Source organism: Lepus europaeus, chromosome 11 (genome assembly GCF_033115175.1).
Source record: "Lepus europaeus isolate LE1 chromosome 11, mLepTim1.pri, whole genome shotgun sequence".
NCBI lineage: Eukaryota > Metazoa > Chordata > Mammalia > Lagomorpha > Leporidae > Lepus > Lepus europaeus.
The window spans coordinates 72,551,005-72,576,636 of NC_084837.1; the positions used below are offsets into that span (position 1 = coordinate 72,551,005).

General features: G+C 41.9%; 1 protein-coding gene across 1 annotated transcript in view; it reads left to right on the forward strand.

The window, feature by feature from the left end:
• Positions 1–912: 912 nt before the first annotated feature.
• AP4E1 (adaptor related protein complex 4 subunit epsilon 1) overlaps positions 913–25,632 on the forward strand; it is an 81,160-nt gene continuing 56,440 nt past the window's right edge. Inside the window, exons 1-5 of the mRNA XM_062205911.1 lie at positions 913–1,095; positions 3,973–4,044; positions 7,887–8,010; positions 19,356–19,429; positions 20,467–20,588. Of these exons, the coding sequence (XP_062061895.1) occupies positions 946–1,095; positions 3,973–4,044; positions 7,887–8,010; positions 19,356–19,429; positions 20,467–20,588 (542 nt within the window). The 5' untranslated portion in view covers positions 913–945. The remainder of the gene's footprint in view (positions 1,096–3,972; positions 4,045–7,886; positions 8,011–19,355; positions 19,430–20,466; positions 20,589–25,632) is intronic.

Genomic DNA, 25,632 nt, shown 5'->3' on the forward strand with positions numbered 1-25,632 from the left:
CCGGCTAGCAGCGTAATCACATCTAGCCTCTTGAAAACGCTGCACACTACTGAGAAGATGAGAGCGGAAACAGCAAATACGATGCAAGTCATTTACGAACAGCATTTTAACTTGCTGGATCCCTGGGGTTTCAGGGAGCCCCCGAGGTCAGTACTACCTTCCGATCTAGGTAGGAGGGAAGAGGTAGCCTCTCTCCACATGGCCAAGTGGAAAAGAACCGAGTGCTGTGAGACACGCAGCGGGTGGCACACGCAGCTCGTTCCGTGCCTGCCCGGCCCGGCGACGCAACTCCAGGGGAGAGAACTTGAACCTGCACCAGCTGGACAGGGGTCGGAATGAGTGGCACTGTCCACTTCTCCCAGAGGAGCCGCGGGCTGGAAGCGATCACGGGTGGGGGCACTGACCGCGGCCGCTGGACTGGGCACCACGAGAGGGCCCGCAACAGGGCCCCGGGGGAAGCCGCAGCTCCGGTGCAGCAGCGGGAGGTGGGCGGGCCGGTCGCCCGGGGCCCGCGGCCAGGGGGGCTGAGTGCGGGGAGTCCCTGAGAAGACGAGGCCACGAAGGCGCGCTTCTCGACGCGTTCCCGGCGGCGCGGGAAAGGGAGACCTTGAGGGTACGAAGTAGAGGGACGAACCCGAGCGGTTTCCTCAGAACTCACAGTTGCTGGGGGAACCCGGTCCCCGGGTTGCTATGGAAACCGGCCGCGTGGACGCCGCCACCGGATGTGCGCCGCGGCGCGTTCTTACGAGCCAGCGGCTTCTAGCGCCTCCCGCGGCCACTCTGGAGAACGACACTGTGTCTGTTCGCGCCGGACGCGAATAAAGATTTCTCCTTCAAAAAGCAGGAAGTAACTACGGAGGCCGGGGCGGCGGCGGCAGCGGCGCCTGCGGAGGCCCTCGGGCATGAAGTCGGGCGGCGACGCGAACGCTGGCGGCGGCGGCGGCGATGAGCGACATTGTGGAGAAGACGCTGACGGCGCTGCCGGGTCTCTTTCTGCAGAACCAGGCGGGTGGCGGGCCCGCGGCTGCCAAGGCGCCCTTCTCCTCGCGGCTGGGCGGCCTGGTCCGCAGCATCACTGCCCTCACTTCCAAACACGTAGGTGCCGGCGGGCGGGGAGGTTGGGGGCGCGGGGATGAAGGCCCCTGCGCCGGGAGGCCCTGGCTGGACAGCGAGACTCCGGGACCCCGCGGGCAGGCCTTCTGGAGGGGCTTGGGGGCTGCCTGTGTGCGTGTCTGTCCGGAATCTTCATTTTCTTGCCCGGACTGACAGCTGGAAGTCTTGAGTTTCCACAGTTGGCTTCGACACTGACTCAGGGGGATCTGGGACGGATGTCTCTAACCTTTGACCCTCCGCGCGTTTTCCCAAGGATGAAGGGGGAAAGTACCGATGCGTCTTCCATAGTTGGCTTTCAGGATTGCAGGAGGTGTCCGGAGTGTGAGAATACCCAGTGCGGTGGGACTGCCGGCCACTGATTCACCTCCTACGAAGTTTCTTTCTCTACTCAAGTTCTTCCCCTTCCCCAGGCCTTTCAGCTGCTTCTGTCACTCATGTTCGTGGACAGATCCTGCCATCTGAGCCTGCTGTCGAGTATATTTGGGGAGCTCGAAGTTCTTAAGTCAGACCAAGGGGTTGGGCAAAGAAAAAACGTAATTCTTCCCCAAACGTAAAATTTGCTGAGTAAGTCTCTGCTTCAGATGGACTTTGGAAGTGAGCGGTGTATAGTAGAAGTTTGTGTGTGTGTGTGTGTGTGTGTTTAAAGATTTATTTCAAAGGCAGAGTTATAGAGAGAGGGGGAGAGACAGAGATCTTTCATCTGCTGGTTCACTCCCCAAATGGCTGTAACAGCCCGGGTTGGACCAGGCTGAAGCCAAGAGCCAAGAGCTTCATCTGGTCTCCCACTTAGGTGCAGGGGCCCAGGCACTTGGACCATCTTCCACTGCTTTCCCAGACCATTAGCAGGGAGCTGGATCGGAAGTGGAGCTACTGAAACTTACACTGGCACCCATATGGGATGCTGACATTGCAGGCCGCAGCCTACCCGTCCTTCCACAACTCTGGTCCCTATAGTTGTTGTGTGAGATACTGACCCAAAGTTTCAAGGAGTTGCAATCCTAAAAATGTATTTTATGTCATAAATTGCCTAACAGATGTTTATGGAGCAACTATTTAACTAGAAATTTTTGAAGAAAATAGAGTAAAAGACATTTTACTCTAAGGATTTGGTCATCCATTTTGGGCATAAGACTAGTGACAGCATAATTATGATGCAGTGTCAGGAGAGGAGAAATGAGAAGAGAAACAAAGTACCCTCAAAGTTACAAGAAGTTTTTTCTTTTGGAAGCTGAAATAAGATGATGTTATACTCCAAAGATCTGCTTCATATACCAGAATCATTATTTGTGGATTCAGTATTGTTTAATGTTTTTGTTCCTTACTAATTTTTATGAGATGTGGAATGAAATTTTTTTTTAATGATTTATTTACTTATTTGTAAGGTAGAGTGAGAGATGAGTACTTCCACCTGCTGATTCGCTCCCCAAATGGCTGCAGTGACCATGGCAAGGTCAGGCCGAAGCCAGGAACCTGAAATTCCATCTGGGTCTCTATGTGGGAGACCAGGGCCCATTGCTTTCCCTGGCCCGTTAGCAGGGAGCTGGATTGGAAGTGGAGCAACTGGGACTCAAATCAGTGCTTATATGGGATGCTGGTGTCAAAGGTGGCACCTTAACCTGCTATGCCACAATGCCGATCCTGAAATCTTAAAAAATAATTGATTTTGACTTTCAAATTGCAGTTTGAAACTGTACATGGGTGTCCAAATGTAGTACTTCGCTAGTAGTTCTTCCTTATCTACCTAGTGCACACTTACTAATTCAGTGTGTGATTTATTATTATTTTTTAAAGTTTCTAATTTTCATTTTTGTTTGAAAGGCAAGGAGACAGATGAAGAGAGATCTTCTGTCTGCTGGTTCAGTCCGCGAATGACTACAACAGCCAGGGCTGGGCCAGGCTGAAGCTGGGAGCCTAGAACTCAATCCAGGTCTGCCCCGTGGGTAGCTGGAACCCATTCATTACCTGCTGCCCTTCAGGGTGCACATTACAAGAATCTGTATGGAAGGCCAGGCTTTCTGAGAGGGCATACAGGCATCCCAAGCGGTGGCTTAACTGCTGTGCCACACACCTGTCCTCAGTGTGCAATTTAAAGATAGCTTGTATACTTATATAGCTTTATACTGACCAAAAATGAGGCCAATTTAAAGCGCTTAAGGAGGTAAAGTTACAAAGTGAATAGTGTCAATGCCCTCATAGTGGGAGGGTGTGAGAGACTGGGAAAAGCATAGGGGGAAATGAAGAAGAAACTGCAACAGTACGTGGAGAATTTCTCTCTACTCTTTCCCTCTCTCCAGTTTTAAAAATAAAGATTTGTTTATTTGATAGAGGTAGGAAGATAGAAATATCTTTCATCCCCTGGTTTACCCCCCAGACATTTGCAGCTGCCAGGGCTGAGCCAGGTGGAAGCCAAGAGCCAGGAGCTGCATCTCGGGTTCCCCCCTTGTGATAGCAGGGGCCCAAGCTCTTGGGCCATCTGCTGCTGCTGGATCAAAGTGGAGCAGCCAAGACAGCACCCATAAGGGACGCTGAAGTCTTAGACAGCGGCTTTACCCTCTATGCCACAACGCCAGCCCGTCTCTTCAATTTTTTAAAACCATTTTCTGTCAAGCGGTCCCTTAAAAGTTCAGTAACTGAGTGAAGAGGAATGGCAGGTTAGTTTGGAAATAATTATTCTCTCCAGGGATGATTCTGAGGGTGAAAAAAATGCCTTTGGGCATACTTCAAGCATGGAATATTTGTATCTCTTCTTTAATGTTTCTTTTTAGTTGAAAGTATTATAGATTTTAATTTTTCTCCTTAAAAATAGTTACTGTTGAAAATAGTAGTTATTCAAATATTTAAATATTTTTACTTTTTCAGGAAGAAGAGAAATTAATCCAGCAGGAATTAAGTAGTTTGAAAGCAACTGTTTCTGCTCCTACTACAACACTGGTAAGTTTGCATAGTTGTGTCTACACACATGAGTTTGAAATCTGATCCACTGTGGACTTGATAGTGACATCTGACTTCCCAGTTGTTAAAATTTAATTTATCGTAGGCGAAGTCAGTTGTGGATGCTAGCAAATCAAGTATTAAATTTTTTTTTTTTCTTGACTGATTGCACTGGAAAAAAACTTGCCTAACTGTGTCAAGTCAGGACCAGTATGATGATAATTATGTAACTGTGTGAAACTCCTAGGACCCCAGTGCTGATATCATTGTTTCAATATTGTACACTTGGAAAAGTTTGGGATAGGTAATTTCAAATAATATTTTCTGACCTTGGTTGATAGCTCTCTTAATTTTGCTATTATACATTTTGGAGTTGGCTGACAGGTTGGCTGACAAAGTAGTATAATTGTTTTCTTACTGTGAAACTGAGTATATTGCACAACAGCTAAATCAAGACCCAGTTTTTAGACTTGGTTCTATATTATTTGATTTTTTTGAACAGCATTCATTCAGCAACTTTTTTAAAAAGTTATTTTTTTTTGAGAGGGAGAAAGACAGTTCTCATTCTCTGATTCACTTCTTAAATGCCTTTAGTGGCTGATGCTGGACCAAGCAAAAGCTGGGAGCCAGGAATTCAATCCACTTCTCCTATGTGGATGGCAAGAACCCATCTACTTGAACCATCACTGCTGGCTCCCAGGGTTTGCATTAGCAGGAAGCTGGAGTCAGGAGTTGGAGCTGGGATACAAGTCCAATCCCTCTGATGTGGGCATGGGCCTACTAACCAGAGACTTCACTGTTTGGCCAAAAGCCTGCCCCCGGAAGTTTTAACGAGTGGTTTCAAGATACAGACCACTGTGGGACTGCCCCAATACAAATTAAGATCTAGTTTTCCTTTTTTTTTTTTTTTTAGATTTATTTATATATTTATTTATTTAAAAGTCAGAGAGAGAGAGGGAGAGACAGAAATATTTGAGAGAGATCTTACGTCTGCTGGTTCACTCGCCAGATGGCTGAAATGACTAGGGCTGGATCAGGCTGAAGCCAGGAGCCAAGAGCTTCTTCCACATCTCCCACATGGGTGGCAGAGAGCCAAACACTTGGGCCATCTTCCGCTGCTTTACCCAGGCTGTTAGCAGAGAGCTGGATTGGGAAGTGTAGAAGCTAGGACTTGAACCAGAGGGATGCTGGCATCTCAGGCGGCAGATTAATCTGATGTGCCATAGTGCCAGAGAGAGAAGGAGAGAGGGAGAGAGAGATATCTTCATTTGCCGTTTCACTCCTCAAATGGCTGCAGTGGCCAGGCTGGGCCAGACCAAAGCCTGGAGCCAGGAGCTTCTTCTGGGTCTCCCATGTGGGTGGGGCTAATTTTTAAGTTGATAATTTTGTATGGCCTGTGAATGATGTTATAAATATACAATGACCTTTGGCAGATAAAAGGCTCCCCACCCCTGATGTAGAGGTTGAATGATAATTTGACAGCGAAATTGTAAAGAATTCCTGCATTTAGGAAAGAGAATAATAGTATACACAATATAATTTTGCTTAAATGAAGTCCAAAATGATTTTTGAAAAACGCTGAGGTAAAATGCTACAAATCCAGAGGTGATACTAAATGGCTTAAATTAACATTTTCAGTTTTAATTGATGCAAGACTTCAGTATCTTTTATTTTCTCAGTATTTAGTCATCTTAATTAATGTTTAATGGGTTAATTTTATTGCTTTAAGCACAAGTGACTTGAATTAAATCTCATTCCCTAAAATTTTCTTATGATTTACTTTATGCCCTTCTTATTTATACAAACACACACACATACACACACACACTTCCACACATAAAGTAATAAGTTATTTTCTTTAAAGTATTTTATTTTACGGTTTCCTTTTTTTAAATTTCTTTATTTTTTTTTTTAATTTTTAGATTTATTTATTTATTTGAAAGGCAGAGTTAGAGGCAGAGACAGAGAGAGGTCTGGAGCTGGGCTGATTGGAAGCCAGGAGCCAGGAGCTTCTTCTGGATCTCCCACGTGGGTGGAGGGGCCCAAGGACTTGGGCAATCTTCTGCTGCTTTTCCAGGTTATAGCAGAGAGCCGGATCTGAAGTGGAGCAGCCATGACTTGAACCAGCGCCCATAGGGGATGCTGGGAGTGCACGCAGCAGCTTAACCAGCTACGCCACAGCTCCGATCCCTATTTTACTGTTTTCTAAGCATTTTATGGTTTAATAATCTTGTAATATGCTAGCCATAATTATATTTCATTTTTTTAAAAGATTTATTTATCTATTTGAAAGTCAGAGTTATACAGAGAGAGAGAGAGAGGTCTTCCAGCTGCTGGTTCACTCCCCAATTGGCCGCAACGGCCAGAGCTGCACCAATCTGAAGCCAGGAGCCAGGAGCTTCTTCCAGGTCTCCCACGTGGGTGCAGGGGCCCAAGGACTTGGGCCATCTTCTAATGCTTTCCCAGGACATAGCAGAGAGCTGGATCAGAAATACAGCAGCTGGGACTCGAACTGGCAACCATATGGGATGCCGGCACTGCAGGCAGTGGCTTTACCCACTATGCCACAACACCGGCCCCAGCCCTATTAGATTTCAAGGTTAAAATAGCTTATGAACTTTTTGGGAAACATTTATATTTTTATTTCTGATTAAAATTTGCTATAAATATTGATGCAAATATTATATTGAAAAATATATTATATTATATTATATATTATATTATATATAATATATATATTATATATATTATATATTATATTGAAAAGAAACTTCTAGGCTCTCTGAAAAATTTTTAACTGGCACTGCAAATATTGGAAGATCCCATTAAAAAACTGAATCTTTAAATGGCTATACTATTAATGGAGTCACACCCTTTAGTTAATAATAATTGTGAATTATTAAGAAAAATAGTACCTGTAAAGCAGACTATTACATTTAGTAGGGTATTCTACATTTGGTCTTAGCCAAAAGGCTGAGAAATGATTAGTAGAGTATTTTTTTTTTTTTTTTTTTTGACAGGCAGAGTAGACAGTAAAGGGAGATAGAGAGAAAGGTCTTCCTTTTTGCCACTGGTTCACCCTCCAATGGCCGCCGCGGTAGGCGCGCTGCGGCTGGCGCACCGCGCTGATCCGATGGCAGGAGCCAGGTGCTTCTCCTGGTCTCCCATGGGGTGCAGGGCCCAAGGACTTGGGCCATCCTCCACTGCACTCCCTGGCCACAGCAGAGAGCTGGCCTGGAAGAGGGGCAACCGGGACAGGATCGGTGCCCCGACCGGGACTAGAACCCGGTGTGCCGGCGCCTCAGGGCGGAGGATTAGCCTGTTAAGCCACGGCGCCGGCTCGATTAGTAGAGTATTTTAAAAAATGTCTAGGTACATTTTGATTTTTAGATGTGAAAAAATATTTTTTAAAGAAATTATTACCATCTGTGGGAATTTTACAAATGTTTTCATTTGACAAAGTGTGTTAAATTGATGTCCTGCATTTTGGAAGCCAAGTCAGATTACCATGCATGGAATTTTGTCTGAGCTCCACATGTATCATATTATAACCAAATTTTACACTAAGGGCCCATAGAATTAGAAGTCACTAGAATTGGCTTATTTTATAGCATGGCCATTAATAAAATATTTGAAATAATTTTACTAAAATTAGTACTTTTGGTAATTAACACTGGGACCACATTATATTCATACAGTATGATATCAGGTGATTAATTTATAATATGTATGTATGTTATCTTAATATCAGTGTCAGGATTGAGATATTCCCCTGTTAAATGATTATAACATAAGATATTCTATTTATTTATGTAGTTACTGGATTTTTTTTTTCTTTTCAGAAAATGATGAAGGAATGTATGGTGAGACTTATATATTGTGAAATGCTTGGATATGATGCTTCCTTTGGCTATATACACGCAATCAAGTTGGCCCAACAAGGAAACTTACTAGAAAAAAGAGTAGGTGTGTGTGTTTAAGTCTTTCATACTATAATATTGTCCTTAAAGTTCTAACTGCTGTATAGAATAAATGATGGCAGGTAAATGGTATGTTATATATGGCATTATAATTTCTGTTAAAAGATCAAGCACTTCAGAGGCTCAGAGCCTATACATGAATCAGTTTCATGACCCATAGCATTTTGGAGTTGTAAGAAAGAGTAAAATCTGCGTGGGATTGTGATGGTAGTTAGAAGACTATATAGGGGTTTTTTTTTTTTTTTTTTAAGATTTATTTATTTATCTGAAAGAGTTAAACAGAGAGAGAAGGAGAGGCAGAGAGAGAGAGAGGGAGGTCTTCCATATGCTGGTTCACTCTCCAAATGGCGGCAATGGTTAGAGCTGCGCCGATCTGAAACCGGGAGCCAGGAGCTTCTTCCTGGTCTCTCACGTGTGTGCAGGGCCCCAAGGACTTTGGTCATCTTCTAATGCTTTCCCTGGCCACAGCAGAGAGCCAGATTGGAAGTGGATTCAAACTGGAGCCTATATGGGATGCTGGCACTGGAGGCGGTGGCTTTACCCACTACGCCACACCGCCGGCCCTGACTATATAGTTTTGTTAAAACTCATTGAACTGTACTCATAAAATGGGAACATTTTCTTGCATGTGAATTGTACCTCAGTAAATCTTTTTTTTTTTTAATTTAATTTTATTTTTTTATATCATTCTTCTTTTTTTTTTTTTTCTTTTAAACTTGTATTTAATGAATATAAATTTCCAAAGTACAGCTTATGGGTTACAATGGCTTCCCCCTCCCAAAATTTCCCTCCCACCCACAATCCTCCCCTTTCCCGCTCCCTCTCCCCTTCCAATCACATCATGATTCATTTTCAATTCTCTTTATATACAGAAGATCAGTTTAGTATATATTAGGTAACGATTTCAACAGTTTGCCCCCATATAGTAACACAAAGTGAAAAAAAAATACTGTTGGAGTACTAGTTATAGCATTAAATAAGAGTGTATAGTACATTAAAGACAGAGATCTTACATAATATATTTTTTTTAAAAAAAATTAATTAATTTTCTATGCCATTTCCAATTTAACACCAGGTTTTTCCTTTTTTCATTTCCAATTATCTTTATATACAGAAGATCGATTCAGTATATAATTAATAAAGATCTCATCAGTTTGTACCCACGCAGAAACACAAAGTGTAAAAATACTGTTTCAGTACTAGTTATAGCATCACTGCACATTAGACAACACATTAAGGACAGATCCCACATGGGATGTAAGTACACAGTGACTCCTGTTGCTGACTTAACAATTTGACACTCCTGTTCATGGCGTCAGTAATCTACCTAGGCTCTAGTCATGAGTTGCCAGGGCTATGGAAGCCTTTAGAGTTCGCTGACTTTGCTCAAACTATTCAGAGCAATCGAAAAAGAGGGAATCCTCCCAAATTCTTTCTATGAAGCCACCATCACCTTAATTCCTAAGCCAGAAAAAGATGCAACATTGAAAGAGAATTACAGACCAATATCCCTGATGAACATAGATGCAAAAATACTCAATAAAATTCTGGCCAATAGAATGCAACAACACATCAGAAAGATCATCCACCCAGACCAAGTGGGATTTATCCCTGGTATGCAGGGATGGTTCAACATTCGCAAAACAATCAACGTAATACACCACATTAACAGACTGCAGAAGAAAAATCATATGATTCTCTCAATAGATGCAGAGAAAGCATTTGATAAAATACAACACCCTTTCATGATGAAAACTCTAAGCAAACTGGGTATGGAAGGAACATTCCTCAATACAATCAAAGCAATATATGAAAAACCCACGGCCAACATCCCATTGAATGGGGAAAAGTTGGAAGCATTTCTGCTGAGATCTGGTACCAGACAGGGATGCCCACTCTCACCACTGCTATTCAATATAGTTCTGGAAGTTTTGGCCAGAGGTATCAGGCAAGAAAAAGAAATTAAAGGGATACAAATCGGGAAGGAAGAACTCAAACTATCCCTCTTTGCAGATGATATGATTCTTTATTTAGGGGACCCAAAGAACTCTACTAAGAGACTGCTGGAACTCATCGAAGAGTTTTTTTTTTTTTTTTTAATATTTATTTTATTTATTGGAAGGGCAGAGTTACAGAGAGAGGTAGAACCAGAGAGAGAGAGGTCTTCCATCCTCTGGCTCACTCCCCAAGTGACCGCAACGGCTAGAGCTGAGCTGATCCGAAACCAGGAACCAGGAGCTTCTTCTGGGTCTCCCACATGGATACAGGGGCCCAAAGACTTGGGCCATCTTTCACTGCTTTCCTAGGCCATAGCAGAGAGCTGGAACGGAAGTGGAGCTGCTGGGATGTAAACCGGCGCCCACGTGAGATGCTGGCACTGCAAGCCGGAGCTTTAACCCACTGCACCACAGTGCCGGCCCCAGTAAAGCTGGTTTTAAGTAGTCTGTTTAACCTCATCGGTTTAAATGGTTAGAAATATTTTCTATAGGAAAAAGCAAATTGACTAGAATAAATTTGAACCTATTCTCACAAATTTTAGCTATGAAGATTAGAATTATTTTTAAAAATTATCATCTCTAGTTAACCTTTAGGGGCATTAGGCAAATTTCTTTCAAAGACTTAGTCTTCCTAAACATTCAGCTTTAAGTGAGGGTCCAAAAAGGAAGCACTTTAGAATAGTTCTTCATTCAGAGGGGTTGATGACATGATGTTGTCAAGGATTAGCATTCTAAGTGGATTTTTTTTTTTTTTTTTTTTTTTGACAGGCAGAGTGGATAGTGAGAGAGAGAGAGAGACAGAGAGAAAGGTCTTCCTTTTTGCCGTTGGTTCACCCTCCAGTGGCCACCACGGCCAGCGCACCGCGCTGATCCGAAGCCAGGAGCCAGGTGCTTCTCCTGGTCTCCCATGCGGGTTCAGGGCCCAAGGACTTGGGCCATCCTCCACTGCCTTCCTGGGCCATAGCAGAGAGCTGGCCTGGAAGAGGGGCAACCGGGATAGAATCCGGCGCCCCAACCGGGACTAGAACCCGGTGTGCTGGCGCCGCAAGGTGGAGGATTAGCCTGTTGAGCCGCGGCGCCGGCCCTAAGTAGATTTTATGGATCAGAACTGTCAGATGGTAGGGTAAGGGTGGGAGATGTCTTGGTAAAGATTTTGAAACAGTATGTATACAATATTCCACTTATTGGACACCCACTCTACTCAAAATGCTCTTCTATCATACAGATTTGTTGTGTTTTTTCCTCTAAGTTCAGTGTCTTCTGGCTTCTTTTTTTTTCCCTTTCCATATCGCAAATAAAGTCTTAATTCTGTGATCACTTAGGTGGCTCCTAACATCTGTTACTATATGGTATTATTTTTTTCATATCTTAATACTTTAGATCCTAAACTCATTCTAAAATCCCTTCAGGCAAGAAATATTTTTTTCTGAGTTATTAAAGTAGTCTGTTTTAATAATTTGCTTTTCTTAAAACTTTGATTTCTCTTAAATACTACCCCAAAGTACAGTTTTATTCTATTAATGTTTTCAGATCAGCTTGCAAAGCTCTTCCCATTGTAGTCACTGTTGTTAGTAGTCACCCCAAACTTTCTCATTGGAAAGATTATATTTTTCTAAGCAAGATCATGAATTTCAATAAAATGACTCTGAGGTCTTCTTTGAGATAAGCTCCCACAACTGTGAACTAAGACATGTACAAGGTTATTTATTGCAGTATTATTTATAGGAGTAAAATTCAAAAATAATCTGTATGTCCACTGGTAGGGAACTAGTTGAAAAAGTTATGGTGCATCTACTCAATGAAAACTATGTAACTGTGTAATAGTATCAAGATATCAAAACAAAGTGTAGAGTAATCTATGTAGTATTTTTTGTGTAAACATAAATGCCTTTTCTGTAAGACAGAGTGTGTGCACAGAGTTTGGTTTCTTTTTTCAAAAGGAAGCAATGGAAAGATGAATCAGAAACTAATGAAAATAGTAATAGCAGGGAGATGGGAGGGAGGTTATGGGGGGTAGAGAGGAACCCACTGTAATCCAAAAGCTGTACCTTGGAAATTTAAATTTATTAAATAAAAGTTAAAAAAGAAAATAGTAATAGTTACTTATGAGGGCAAAGGGCAAAATGAATATCAAGACAAGAGATGAGAGTGAACCTTTTCTGATTGTATTATTTAATAAAGTCTTAAACTTTTGAATTTTTTAATGTTTTACATATTTAAAAAATACAATTAAATTTAAAGTGAAAAATGTCAAAATGTAGGTCTAAGAAGCAAAAGGAAGCAACAGTTATAAAAAAAATTGTACTACACACTCTTCAATTTTGATTGACTATCATTTTTAAAATTTCCTGCCTACACTTATAAGGAAGTCAGTCAAGTAATAGGAGAGCAGGACGCAGGCCCTTCTTCATGCTCATGTGGCCGAAACGAAAATGACAGGCCCAAAGTTAAGACTAACTAAACTCTAGCCATGCCTTTTTTTTTTTTTCTTTTTTTTTTCTTTTTAAGATTTATTTATTTGAAAGGCAGAGGGAGAGACAGAGAGAGAAAGATCTTCCATCCACTGGTTCACTCCCCAGATGGCCAGGAGCCTAGAACCCCATCCAAGCACTTGGTCCATCTTCTGCTGCTTTCCCAGGTTGATTAGCAGGAAGCTAGATCAGAAGTGGAGCAGCTGGACTCAAACCTGTGCTCATCTGGCATGCCAGCATTGCAGGTGATGGCTTGACCCACCATGCCACAATGTGGACCCCTAGCCATGCAATTTTCAAACAAGTTCCAAAGTGGTTTTGCTTCAGAACTATCATATGAAATCTAATATGCATATTCTCTAAATCTCAGAGACAAGAGAAATAAGGTTTCTGTGTCTTATGTCTGACTGTATGAGCACAGCACATGATTCAAGCCTCCATGAAGCCCATTACAACATTATAACTACTATTTTCTGTGTTTGTGTCTGTCTCCTCCACTGTTATTGCAGCAGTTCTCAAACTGGGAGCATTGTAAATTCTCCACCTGTATATGTGCCTGCAGCACCTGGCATATAATAGGCTCCCACCATATCTGTCTCATGAATAATGAATACCTTTTATGTTTTTAAGATTTATTTATTTGGCCGGCGCCGCGGCTCACTAGGCTAATCCTCCGCCTTGCGGCGCCGGCACACCAGGTTCTAGTCCTGGTCGGGGCACCGATCCTGTCCCGGTTGCCCCTCTTCCAGGCCAGCTCTCTGCTGTGGCCAGGGAGTGCAGTGGAGGATGGCCCAAGTCCTTGGGCCCTGCACCCCATGGGAGACCAGGAGAAGCACCTGGCTCCTGCTATCGGATCGGTGCGGTGCGCCGGCCGCAGCGCGCCTACCGCGGCGGCCATTGGAGGGTGAACCAACGGCAAAGGAAGACCTTTCTCTCTCTCTCTCTCTCACTGTCCACTCTGCCTGTCAAAAATAAAAAATTAAAAAAAAAAAGATTTATTTATTTGAAAGGCAAAGTGACAGAAATAGGAGAGAGAAAGAAAGAGCGAGATACCCATTCATCTTTCAACTGCTGGTTCACTCTCCTGCAACAGTTGAGGCTGGGACAAGCCTAAATTGAGCGCCAAGAAATCCATTCCAGTCTCTAAGCACATTAGCAGGAAGCTGGATCAAAAGTAGAAGCGGGACTTGATTTCAGGTACTCTTAATAGGGGTTACAGGCGTTCCAAGTGGCAGCTAATTCACCATACCACAACACAGATACCCAGATAAATTTTATAGCTTCAACTCACAAATGTCTTTCCTACTTGAGCTGAAATTTCACTAAAGGAGGTTAGTTTCTTTGAGTATATCTTCCAGAGTTCTTAAATAGATACCTCTAAGAGGAATGCCACTGTTTTCTTGACTTATGAGCTAATATGTAAGAGAATAAAAAAGTGGCTCAAGATTGGAGGGAAATGGAAAGGAAGGAAATAGTGAAGGCATGGAAGTGGAGAAGTAAAAGAAATGAAAAAAAAAAAAAAAAAAAAAGTTGGGTAGGAGCAAAGAAATACCAGACTTTTGCCTTGTATCTGTCATCACTGTCTCTTCTTATGGCTAATTTTTGGATATTTCCAAATGGATTCATGTCTGTATTCTTTTTTTTTTTTTTTTTGACAGGAAGAGTTAGTGAGAGAGAGAGAGAGACAGAGAGAAAGGTCTTTCTTTTTCCGTTGGTTTACCCCCCAAGTGGGCACTACAGCCGGCGCGTAGTGGCCGGCGCACTGGACCGATCCGAAGCCAAGAGCCAGGTGGTTCCTCCTGGTCTCCCATGCGGGTGCAGGGCTCAAGGACCTGGGCCATCCTCCACTGCCCTCCCGGGCCACAGCAGAGAGCTGGACTGGAAGAGGAGCAACTAGGACAGAGTCTGGCACCCCAACTGGGACTAGAACCTGGTGTGCCTGCGCCGCAGGTGGAGGATTAGCCTAGTGAGCCACGGCGCCAGCCACCAAATGAATTCGTGTCTAGCATGCTTCTGTTTAAAACTGAAAAGGTTTTCACTGTTTCCAAAATGCTCAACAATGATTGAAAATTTCTTTTTGATCTTTTCGGAAAAAGAGAACAAAACAAAAGAGCATTCCAAATACAACCTTTCAGGCATCAGATATTCTTAATATGTGTTATTGACTGAAAGTCATTTTTTTTTTTTTTTAAGATTTATTTATTAGAAAGACAGTGTTAGAGCCAGAGAGAGGTCTTCTATTCCGTTGGTTCACTCCTCAAACGACTGCAACAGCCAGAGTTGAGCAGATCCGAAGCCAGGAGCATCTTCCGGGTCTCCCACGCAGATGCAGGGGCCCAAGAACCTGGGCCATCTACTGTTTTTCCAGGCCATAGCAGAGAGCTGGATTGGAAGTGGAGCAGCAGGGACTAGAACTGGTGCCCATATGGGATACTGGTGCCACAGGCTGGGACCTTAACCCGCTGAGCCACAGTGCTGGCCCTGAAAGTCATTTTTTTTTTTTTTAACAACTTATTTATTTTATTTGAGAGGTAGAGATACAGACAGAGAAAGGTCTTCCATCTGTCTGTTCACACCTCAGATGACTACAATGGCTGTAGCTGGACCAATTCGAAGCCAGGAGCTTCTTATGGGTCTCCATCCTAGGTGCAGGGGACCAAGCCACTTGTGCCATCTTCTACTGCTTTCCCAGGCCTTAGCAGGGAGCTGGATTGGAAGAGGGACACGAACTGGTGCCTATATGGGGATGCCAGCTCCGCAGGTGGAGCTATTGCCCACTGCACCATAACTCTGGCCCTGAAAGTCATTTCTTTTAATTTTTAAATTTTTTTCCATGTCTATAATTTTATTTATTTTTATTTTTCCCCCAAAGAAAAGTTTTATTTAAGGAATGCAAAATTCATACATTTCATAAGTACAGCTTTAACCCCTCCTCCTCCTCCCTTTCCCATCACCAGTCCCATTCTCCACTAAGATCCATTTTCAATTAACTTTATACACAGAAGACCAACTCTATACTAAGTAAAGAGTTCAACAATTTGCAGGAAAAAAAAACAAACAAAAAACCAGAAAAACTGTTCCTCAACAGTTGAGACAAGGGCTATTCAAAGTCATTGCATCTTGAAGTTAATTTCACTTTTTTTTTAGAAAATTAACTTTAAAGAAGTACCCAAGAATGATGCATCTTTTGCAAGCACTTAGACATAATTACAATACAACTTTTTGAAGACAGAGGTCCTGCATGGGCAATTAGTGCACATTGACTCTTGTTAATTTAACAACACTTTTTTTTTTTTTTTGACAGGCAGAGTGGACAGTGAGAGAGAGAGACAGAGAGAAAGATCTTCCTTTGCCGTTGGTTCACCCCCCAATGGCCGCTGTGGCTAGTGTGCTGCGGCCAGCACACCGCGCTGATCCAAAGACAGGAGCCAGGTGCTTCTCCTGGTCTCCCATGGGGTGCAGGGCCCAAGCACCTGGGCCATCCTCCACTGCACTCCTGGGCCACAGCAGAGAGCTGGCCTGGAAGAGGGGCAACTGGGACAGAACCCAGTGTGCCGGTGCTGCAGGCGGACCATTAGCCTATTGAGCCGCAGCACCGGCCAATTTAACAACACTCTTAACAACACTTTAATGATTACCCGAGGCTCTTGACATGAGCTGCCTAGGCTATGGAAGCCTTTTGGATCCACAAACTCTGTTAGTATTTAGAGAAGGCCATAAGCAATGTGGAAATTCTCTCCTCCCTTCAGAGAAAAGTACCTCCTTCTTTGATGACCTCTTCTTTCCACTGGGGTCTCACCCATTGGGGTCCTTCATGTAGGACACTTTTTGCCACAGTGTCTTGGCTTTCCATGCCTGAAATGCTCTTGTGGGCTTTTCAGCCAGACCAGAATGCCTTAAGGGCTGATTCTGAGATTAGAGTGCTATTTAAAGTGATTCTATGAGTCTGCTGTGTGCATTGCTTTCCATGTTTCAGCATTGATTCCTTTTTAAAATTATCTATTACCAGACACTCAGTCCTATCCATATAATCACTTTAACACTTAAGATGGTGTTTCAAAAAGTCGTTTTTTAAAGATAATGTTTAAACCTTCTCGTGTCTTTGATCTGCTCCCATTGCCACCTTCTCTGCTGTGGTTTCTAAGGCCAGTTTGGGTGCCTTCCCTGATGGAGAATGTCTTCTTATTTTTTTGTGTGACTATTGGTAATTAAGTTTCTTTTGTTTTTTTTTTTTTTTTTTTTTTGACAGGCAGATTAGACAGAGAGAGACAGAGAGAAAGGTCTTCCTTTTCTGTTGGTTCACCCCCTAAATGCCGCTATGGCCAGCGTGCTGTGCCAATCCAAAGCCAGGAGCCAGATGCTTCCTCCTGGTCTCCCATGCACTTGGGCCATCCTCCACTGCACTCCTGGGCCACAGCAGAGAGCTGGCCTGGAAGAGGAGCAACCCAGACAGAATCCAGAGCCCCAACTGGAACTAGAACCCGGGGTGCCGGTGCCGCAGGCGGAGGATTAGCCAAGTGAGCCACGGCGCCGGCCAATAAATAAATTTCAATGCCCAATGAGTGAAACATTTTAAGTGCCTTATTTTGTGAGGTTGTTTTGGCTTCACTTTAAAGGTGAGAAAACAGAAAGGTCTTGTCATTTGTCTGAGATCATAGAGCTAATAAATGATGGAGTTAGAATGTGAACTCAAATTTCTGTTAGTCTAAGCTTTTATCCTATGTTTCACTTAGTCATTTCAAATTCTATGATCATAGTTTTGTTTACCTGAGAAGATTTTTTTTTTAAGATTTTATTTATTTATTTGAGAGGTAGAATTATAGGGAGATAAGAGACAGAAAGATATTCCATCTGCTGGTTCACTCCCCAAATGGCTACAATGTCCGGAGCTGGGTTTATCAGAAACCCAGAGCCAGGAGCTTCTTTCAGGTCTCCCACGTGGGTGCAGGGGCCCAAGCACTTGGATCATCTTCCTCTGCTTTCCCAGGCCATATCAGAGAGCTGGATTGGAAGAGGAGCAGGTGGGACTAGAACCTCTTTCCATATGGGATACCTGCAATGCAGGTGGAGGCTTAGCCCACTACACCACTGCACTAGCCCCTGAGGAATTTTTTGAGTCACAGAATATCTTTTTCTCTATTGTCTGATTGTCAAAGTAGGTTAGCTTAATAGATAAAATTAAGATTTCACTGAGATGATCTTTGGATTAATTTGTTGGTGTAGATGTTGGTGACTTGGGTATAGGTATTATTGCTGAACAGTTGATTTGTCAGCAATCTGCTAAAACTGAATCACCACCTTAAATGTTCTCTGGGGTTTTCCTCATCCCTTTCTTGGTCCTGGTAATTTTTTTTTTTTTTTTTACCCCTTTCATGACTGTTGGAGTAGCAGCTCTGCTTCTCAGACTTTCAGTGAAAATGTTGCTGTCCGACATGGCTGCTACTTCTCAGTTGTGAGAACCAGGAGTTTCTGTTTTCTCTCATTGCATGATAAGCACACACAGAATGGATGCTAGGTAACAATGAAGACAGTTAATATTAGAATTGCTAGTGAAAGGGTTGGAAGAATTGAGAATTAAAAAAAAAAGAGCATGAAAATCAGGCAACTTCATTACTCATGGAAGACTATCTAGAGAAGCCATACCACATAGGGGTTTAAGATGTGGACTGACCGCAAATGCCTGGGTTTAGTTCTGGCTCCACCAAGTCATAGCTGTAGCCCTCGGACCTCAGTATTATATTACGAAAATAATAGTATCTACTTCATAGGGTTGTTGTGAGTTTTAAATGAAGTAAGGCTTGTAAAGTACTTGACCTATAGTAACTGGCTAATAAATATTAGTTGAATAGTATGAGAGGTCTCAGAAATTGACATGGAACATCTAGATTCCAAGTACATGGCAGTCGTATATTAATGTATTTCTTCAATCCTATGTACTTTTCAAATGTGTAAATATTATTGAAACAAAAATGCTTATTCAAACCAATGAGTACATTTAATGTGGTAGAGTGCTTTATTTCCTCAGTAGCTGTTACTCATTCAGTAGTGCCTTCAGATTGAGAAGATAAGATTGTGGATGACTTACTATAGGATCTGAATCTTATGGGTTGGTGTACGGTAGCTTACGCAATAATACAAACAGCCATAACCGACTATGAACTCTAATAACAGTTTTTGAATAATTTTGTTTGGCTATTAGAAAATATAGGCCTAATTATGTAGAGATTTGCACAAGAGGTAGAAGGCATATCTTAATGTTATTTATAGGACTGTCAGTTGGTACACATAGCTAGCCCCTTTTCCTTTACAAGTGTATCCTTGAGAAATCTGTAATTCCCAAACATTTCAGGATGAAGAAGACTTGAAATCTTCCTTACCTAAGTTTTTATCTGTTTTTTTATTTGAGAGGTAGAGAGAGAGAGAGAGAGGCAGAGGCATATAGGTAGACACACAGAATGGGAGAGAGAGAGAGAGAGAGAGCTCTCCAATATGATTTAGTCCCTGCATGCCTGCAGTGGCTGGCTGGGAATGGCAGGGGCTGGGCTGGTCTAGACCAAGGCTAGGAACAGGGAATATAATTCAAGTCTTCCTACATGAGTGCCAGGGAGCCAATTACTTGAGCTGTCACCATTGCCTCTTAGGGTCTGGAGTTGGACCCAGGTATTCTCATATGGGATGTGTGCACCTTAACTGCTAGGCTAAGCTTTTTTAACCTCATATTTTAATAGCAATGTGTTTTTATTTTGGTCTGTAACTGGTATCTTTGAATTTAAAATTATGAATATATTATTGCTTTATTAAATCTATTGGGAAAGATTTGTTTTTGGTGGGTAGTAATCAGACTTTATGCCCTCAATGTTTAGGTTACTTGGCTGTTTCTTTATTTCTGCATGAAAGTCATGAACTGTTGCTGCTTCTTGTGAATACAGTTGTAAAGGTATGGTCGGTCTTTCAATTAATATAAAGTCTTGAATTATTCATGTTGGCATCTGCCATTCTCCTCAATCATATTGTTAGGTAATCTTGGAAGGAGCTGGATTTATAGCATGGGCTTAGAAAGATCTTTTAGATCAGTTTCTGCAGTTGTAAAATGGGGATATGTAATAGAGCTTAGAGTTTTGAGGGCTAACTGAAATAGTGTGAAGTAGTGGCTGCTACTGCTGTTACTATTTCATTTTGAAATTAATAATTAGATTATAATCCAGATCTCCAAACTCTTCATCAGGGATACTTTTCATGCTGTGTCTTTCTCTTTAGAATCTATTCTAAAGGGATATAGATATAAACCAAATAATTGAAATCTTAAAAAGTCTAAAATGACATTTTAAAGGAAAATATAATACAGTTGGGTAACTGAAGTTAATAAAACCACAGTCCACATTCATGAAATTTTTAAAATTAAGAATGAGATACAATAATTGGATTGTTGAGCTTTTCCATTTATCATGTATGAATCTTTTTGATAGGTGAAAGTGTATGTGTATAATAGTTTGTAAATTTTAAGTCATTAACTGTATTAAAGTTACTGGTAACTTAAATGTTTTCCAGACTTTCAAAAACATGTTTTAAAATTCTGTTAGAATAATTTATATGCATTTGTAAATGTATATAAAGTATGCATTTTATTGTATACAACTATTTTCTTTTAAACTTCTGTTATTGTTAATTAATAAGCAAAAATCCTTAGATTGTTTTGTTATTTGTTTAGAAAATAAAGGAGACTACTTTGGCCAGTAGCAGGATAGAAATACAATTTGCTTCTATATTTGTTGCTTTGTGGCTGTATTGTTTATTGACTCTGTTAAGGCTAATGAAACAAATAGTGATATTCCTTTAAAATTAAGTCTGGATGTACAAGTTAACTATAAGGTTAAGAGAAAATTACTAGTATATTGGGCCAATACAGTGTTGGGTTTGCTGTTCCTCCTGTCACATTTTACACTATATGTTTTCTTTGCTTAATGATTATGCCAGGACTTGCAGAGCACTAACCTGATAGAAGTATGTATGGCGCTTACTATTGTCAGCCAGATTTTCCCTCGAGAAATGATTCCAGCTGTTCTTCCATTAATCGAAGATAAACTCCAACATTCAAAGTAAGTAAATTATTTTGGGATAGGTATCTATATGGTATATTTCAAAACAAAGTTTTAGGGGCCGGCACCGTGGCTCACTAGGTTAATCCTCCTGCTGCGCTGGCATCCCGTATGGATGCTGGTTCTAGTCCCGGCTGCTCCTCTTCCAATCCAGCTCTCTGCTGTGGCCCGGGAGGGCAGTGGAGGATGGCCTAAGTGCTTGGGCCCCTGCATCCGCATGGGAGACCAGGAAGAAGCACCTGGATCCTGGCTTTGGATCGGCGTAGCTCTGGAGGTTGTGGCCATTTGGGGGGTGAACCAACGGAAGGAAGACCTTTCTCTGTCTCTCTCTCACTGTCTGTAACTCTACCTGTCAAATAAATAAATAAAAATCTAAAAAAACAAAATTTAAATTTGTCATAACTTTAACTTAATGCTGCTAGGTCTGAGAATATTCTTTGACTGTCAGATATAATGTAAAAATCCCCAATATGATCATCCTATTTTTATGTGGGTTTAGGAGAATTTTAGGCAACTTTCTAATGTTATAGTGAGAGACAGTGAAGCTTAGAATCAGGAATCCTTGGCTTTCTTCCCAATTCCACCACTAATGAGCAATGGTTCTGTTTTTCCCTTGGATACGTGGGCTTGGTTGAAGATTCTTAGTTCTCACAAAGTTATTTTGAGGGTAAAGTGAAATAATGGAAAACATATGGAAATAGTTAAAGTGCTCTGAATGCAAAGCTTCTGTGTATTGGAAAGATTCTTCTTTTTATATTAAAGTCATAGCATTCAAATTCTAATTTACAGCAGAATATAGTCAAATAAACAATAACTTGTAGTATTTTACAAACTTTCTTTTCTAAGATTCCTTAACATTGTCTTACTAGCTTGATTTACTTTTTCACCCTGCTGGAAATAATTTTGTTTTGGCTAAACTCCTTAGCTTCAGAATCTTTAAAGTTAGGAAAAAGTTTGCATCATTTTCTTTTCTTTGTGATTTCAATATTTTTGAATATACAGATAATCTTGGTAAAGATTTTTTTGTTACTCATATAACACTTTATGTCATGCTTCCCTAGTCAATACATTTTTTTAAATATTTATTTTGTTTATTTGAAAGGCTGATTTAGAGAGACAGGGAAAGAAAGAGAGTGAGAGATCTTCCATCTGCTGTTTCACTCTCCAGATAGATACAATAACCGGCTCTGGACCATGCTGAACCTAGGAGCTGCGAACTTCATCCTGGTCTCCCACATGGGTGTGGGGCCCAAGGACTCGGGCCATCTTCCACTGCTTTTCCTAGCCACATTAGCAGGGAGCTGGATGGGAAGTGGAGCAGCCAGGACTTGAACCAATGTCCGTATAGGATCCTGGCATTGCGAGTGGTGGCTTAACCTGCTACACCACAGTGCTAGCCCCACAGTCAGTATTTTTAATGGGCTGAGATTGTACTATTGTTAACATTTGGAGAGTGAATGAGCAGATGAGAGATCCCTGTCTGTTTCTCTGCCTTTTTTATAAATTAATTACTTTTACAAAAGATTGTAAAATGTTATCTTATGGTTTGTATTCTTTAACAAATCTTGGGCCGTGAATCTTCCAGCAAAAATAATAGCTTTTACTGAGAATTCTAGAATAGCTTCATAGGCTTTTCAGAGTTTTTATGTTTTATATGTCAAATCTGTGTTTAGAACAAAGAGTGATTGTAAATAATTATTAGAAAATACTAGCTTTTCTTAGGTATTTATATTTTGATCTGATTATATCAGCAGCATATTTTTACACATTTTCCTAGCCATACTCTTTTGTAGTGACTATACTTACTAACCCTCGAAAGGACCCCTTTCCCTTTTTTTTTTTTTTTTTAGGTTTCCACAGAGTCTAATTTCAAATCCTGGCTAGAGTTTAGACTTTTTGCAACTCTGCTAGTGTAGTTAATGTCCATCCACAATTCCAGCCTATGGAGTGAAGAACTAAGTAAAATGGAATGGAGCTCCAGATATGCCTGTAGTTGTCATTCAGAAGATATTAGATGAAGTTTAGACTCATCTTTTGAATCCCTGGCTGTATTTCTGCATACTAACTCCCGAGCCTGAATCCAGGTCCTTTGATGTCCTGTGTTAGTATTACTGCTTATGAATAGGCCTAGAGATTCCTTTGATTGTTCAGAGCTTATTTTTCCTCACTTCATTTACCTACTCTCCCTCAGAATTACCATTGGTTAACACCCAGTGGCAATATATTGGGATGTAGTTTGCAGTTACTATGTTATTTTTCCTGATAACAAATATGTTATTAATCAGCTTTTCTCTTTTTAAATGCTTATTTTATACATGTTTTTAAAGGTTTATTTTTATGTATTTGAAATTCAGAGTTACACACACACACACACACACAGAGATCGATCGCTTCCATCCACTGGTTCACTCCCCAAATGGCACAATGGCTGGGGCCAGACCAGGGTGAAGTCAGGAGCCTTGAGCTTCTTCTGGGTCTCCCACATGGGTGCAGGGACCCAAGGACTTGAGTCATTTTTCCATTGCTTTTCCCAGATGCCTTAGCAGGGAGTTGGATCAGAAGTGAAACATCTGAGTCTAGAACTCGTGCCCCTATGGGATGCTGGCATCTCAGGCGGCAGCTTAACCCACTACATCACAATGCCGGCCCCACTCCTTTTTTGGGTGAGAATAGTTTTCTGTCATGCCATAGTTTGCTTAGAAAGATATTGAACTGTTAACTAATGGAATTAGCAGGAGCTGGATGATCATTTGTTGGGAGTATTAAAAAAGAATTCTTGAATAGAACACAGAGGACTACATTAAACCTCAGTTTTGAGATTCTATGACGTTGGGTGACAGAAATACATTTTTTTATGTTATCAGTTATTTAGATCCTTCCTATGAAATTTAAAACACTAGTTTGTTAGGATAAATTCTGTTTGTTAGAGCAAAAATAGATTGTAGGTAGCCCTGGGGCTGAGGAAGAGCTTGTTTTTTGGTAATGTTTGCAAATCTACAGCTTTCTGATCAACCTTGCACTGCTCTGTTATCTTGTATTTGACAGAAATAAATATTACAGAGCTTAAAATATTTCATTTTTGAATAGAAGTAGCACATATTTTTCCTAATCATCATTCTTTTGTAGTGCAAGTAAATATTTCACTTATAGTCTACAAATTTGAGATACATGGAACTGTGAATTACAGAGAGTAACAAGAAATATACTTCTTGGAAACTACATTATAAACATAAGATAGCGTCTCCTTTTTTGCTTCAGTTATCTGCTACAAATGAAGTGCAAGACGAACATATGTATTTCTCTTTGTTATTATGAGTCCTTTGAAACAGATGAACTAGGTAGGGAGAGGAATAGCATCTTTTTATTATGTGTATTTCCCTGATCTCAAGTATTTGGAGTATGTTTGCCCATGATATAAAAATATATATATATATATATATATATATATATATGGCACTACTGAAACTGTTAAAGAGATTTTTTAAAAATGTTAATAGAGACTTTTTTTTAAAGATTTTTTATTTATTTATTTGAGTGGTAGAGTTACAGAGAGACAGATCTTCCATCCATTGGTTCAGTCCCCAAATGGCCACAACAGCCAGAACTGCATCGATCTGAGCCAGGAGCCAGGAGTTTCCTCCAGGTCTCCCATGTGGGTGCAGGGGCCCAAGGACTTGAGCCATCTCCTACTGCTTTGCCAGAGCAAAGAGCTGGATTGGAAGAGAAGCAGCCAGGACTAGAACCGACACCCATATGAGATGCCAACACTGCAGGCAGAGGATTAGCCTGCTGTGTCACTGTGCTGGCCCCAAGCATTCTGTCCCCCCCCCTTTTTTTTTTTTTTTTGGACAGGCAGAGTGGACAGTGAGAGAGAGAGAGAGAGGAGAGCGAAAGGTCTTCCTTTGCCGTTGGTTCAACCTCCAACGGCTGCCGCGGCCGGCGCGCTGCAGCCGGCACACCGCGCTGATCCGAAGGCAGGAGCCAGGTGCTTCTCCTGGTCTCCCATGCGGGTGCAGGGCCCAAGCACTTGGGCCATCCTCCACTGCCTTCCCGGGCCATAGCAGAGAGCTGGCCTGGAAGAGGGGCAACTGGGATAGAATCCGGCACCCCGACTGGGACTAGAACCTGGTGTGCCGGCGCCGCAAGGTGGAGGATTAGCCTGTTGAGCCACGGCGCCGGCCGTAATAGAGACTTTTATATTACTAGCTAAAATTGTATATTAATGATTTAACCTCTGTTGACATCCTAACTTCTAGAGATAGCTTTTAAAAGTAGAATTAGGGGTGCCTGCATTGTTACATCCGATAATGGAGTGCCGGTTCAAGTCCCAGCTGCTGTGCTTCTAATCAGCTCCCTGTTAATGTGCCTGTGAAAGCAGTGGAAGGTGGCCCAAGTGTTTGGGCCCCTGTCATCCATGTGGGAGACCCAGAGTCTACTGGCTTCTGCCTGGCCCAGTCCTGGCTGTTGTGTCCATTTAGGGAGTGAGCCAGCAAACGGAAGATCTTTCTCTCCCTCTGTTTTTCCCTCTTCTCTTTCATTCTGCCTTTTAAAAAAAATATTTATTTATTTATTTGAAAGGTAGAGTTACAGAGTTAATGGCAGAGAGAGAGAGAGAGGTCTTCCAACCACTGGTTCACTCCCCAAATGGCTGCAGTGACCGGAGCTGGGCCGATCTGAAGCCAGGAGCCAGGAGCTTCTTCCAGGTTTCCCATGTGCGTTCAGGGGCCCAACTTGAACCATTTTCCTCTGCTTTTCCAGACCATAGCAGAAAGCTGGATTGGAAGTAGAGCAGCCAGGACTTGAACTGGCGCACATATGGGATGCTGGCACGCAGGCAGTGGCTTTACCTGCTATGCCACAGTGCTGATCCCAATTAAGTTTTTTAAAAGAATTATTTATTTATTTGAAAGGCAGAGTTACACAGAGAGAGAATCTTCCATCTAGCTAGTTCATTCCCAATGACCGCAATGGCTGGAGCTGGTCTGAAACCAGGAGCCACGGAATTTGGGCCATCTTCCACTGCTTTTCCAGGCACATTAGCAGG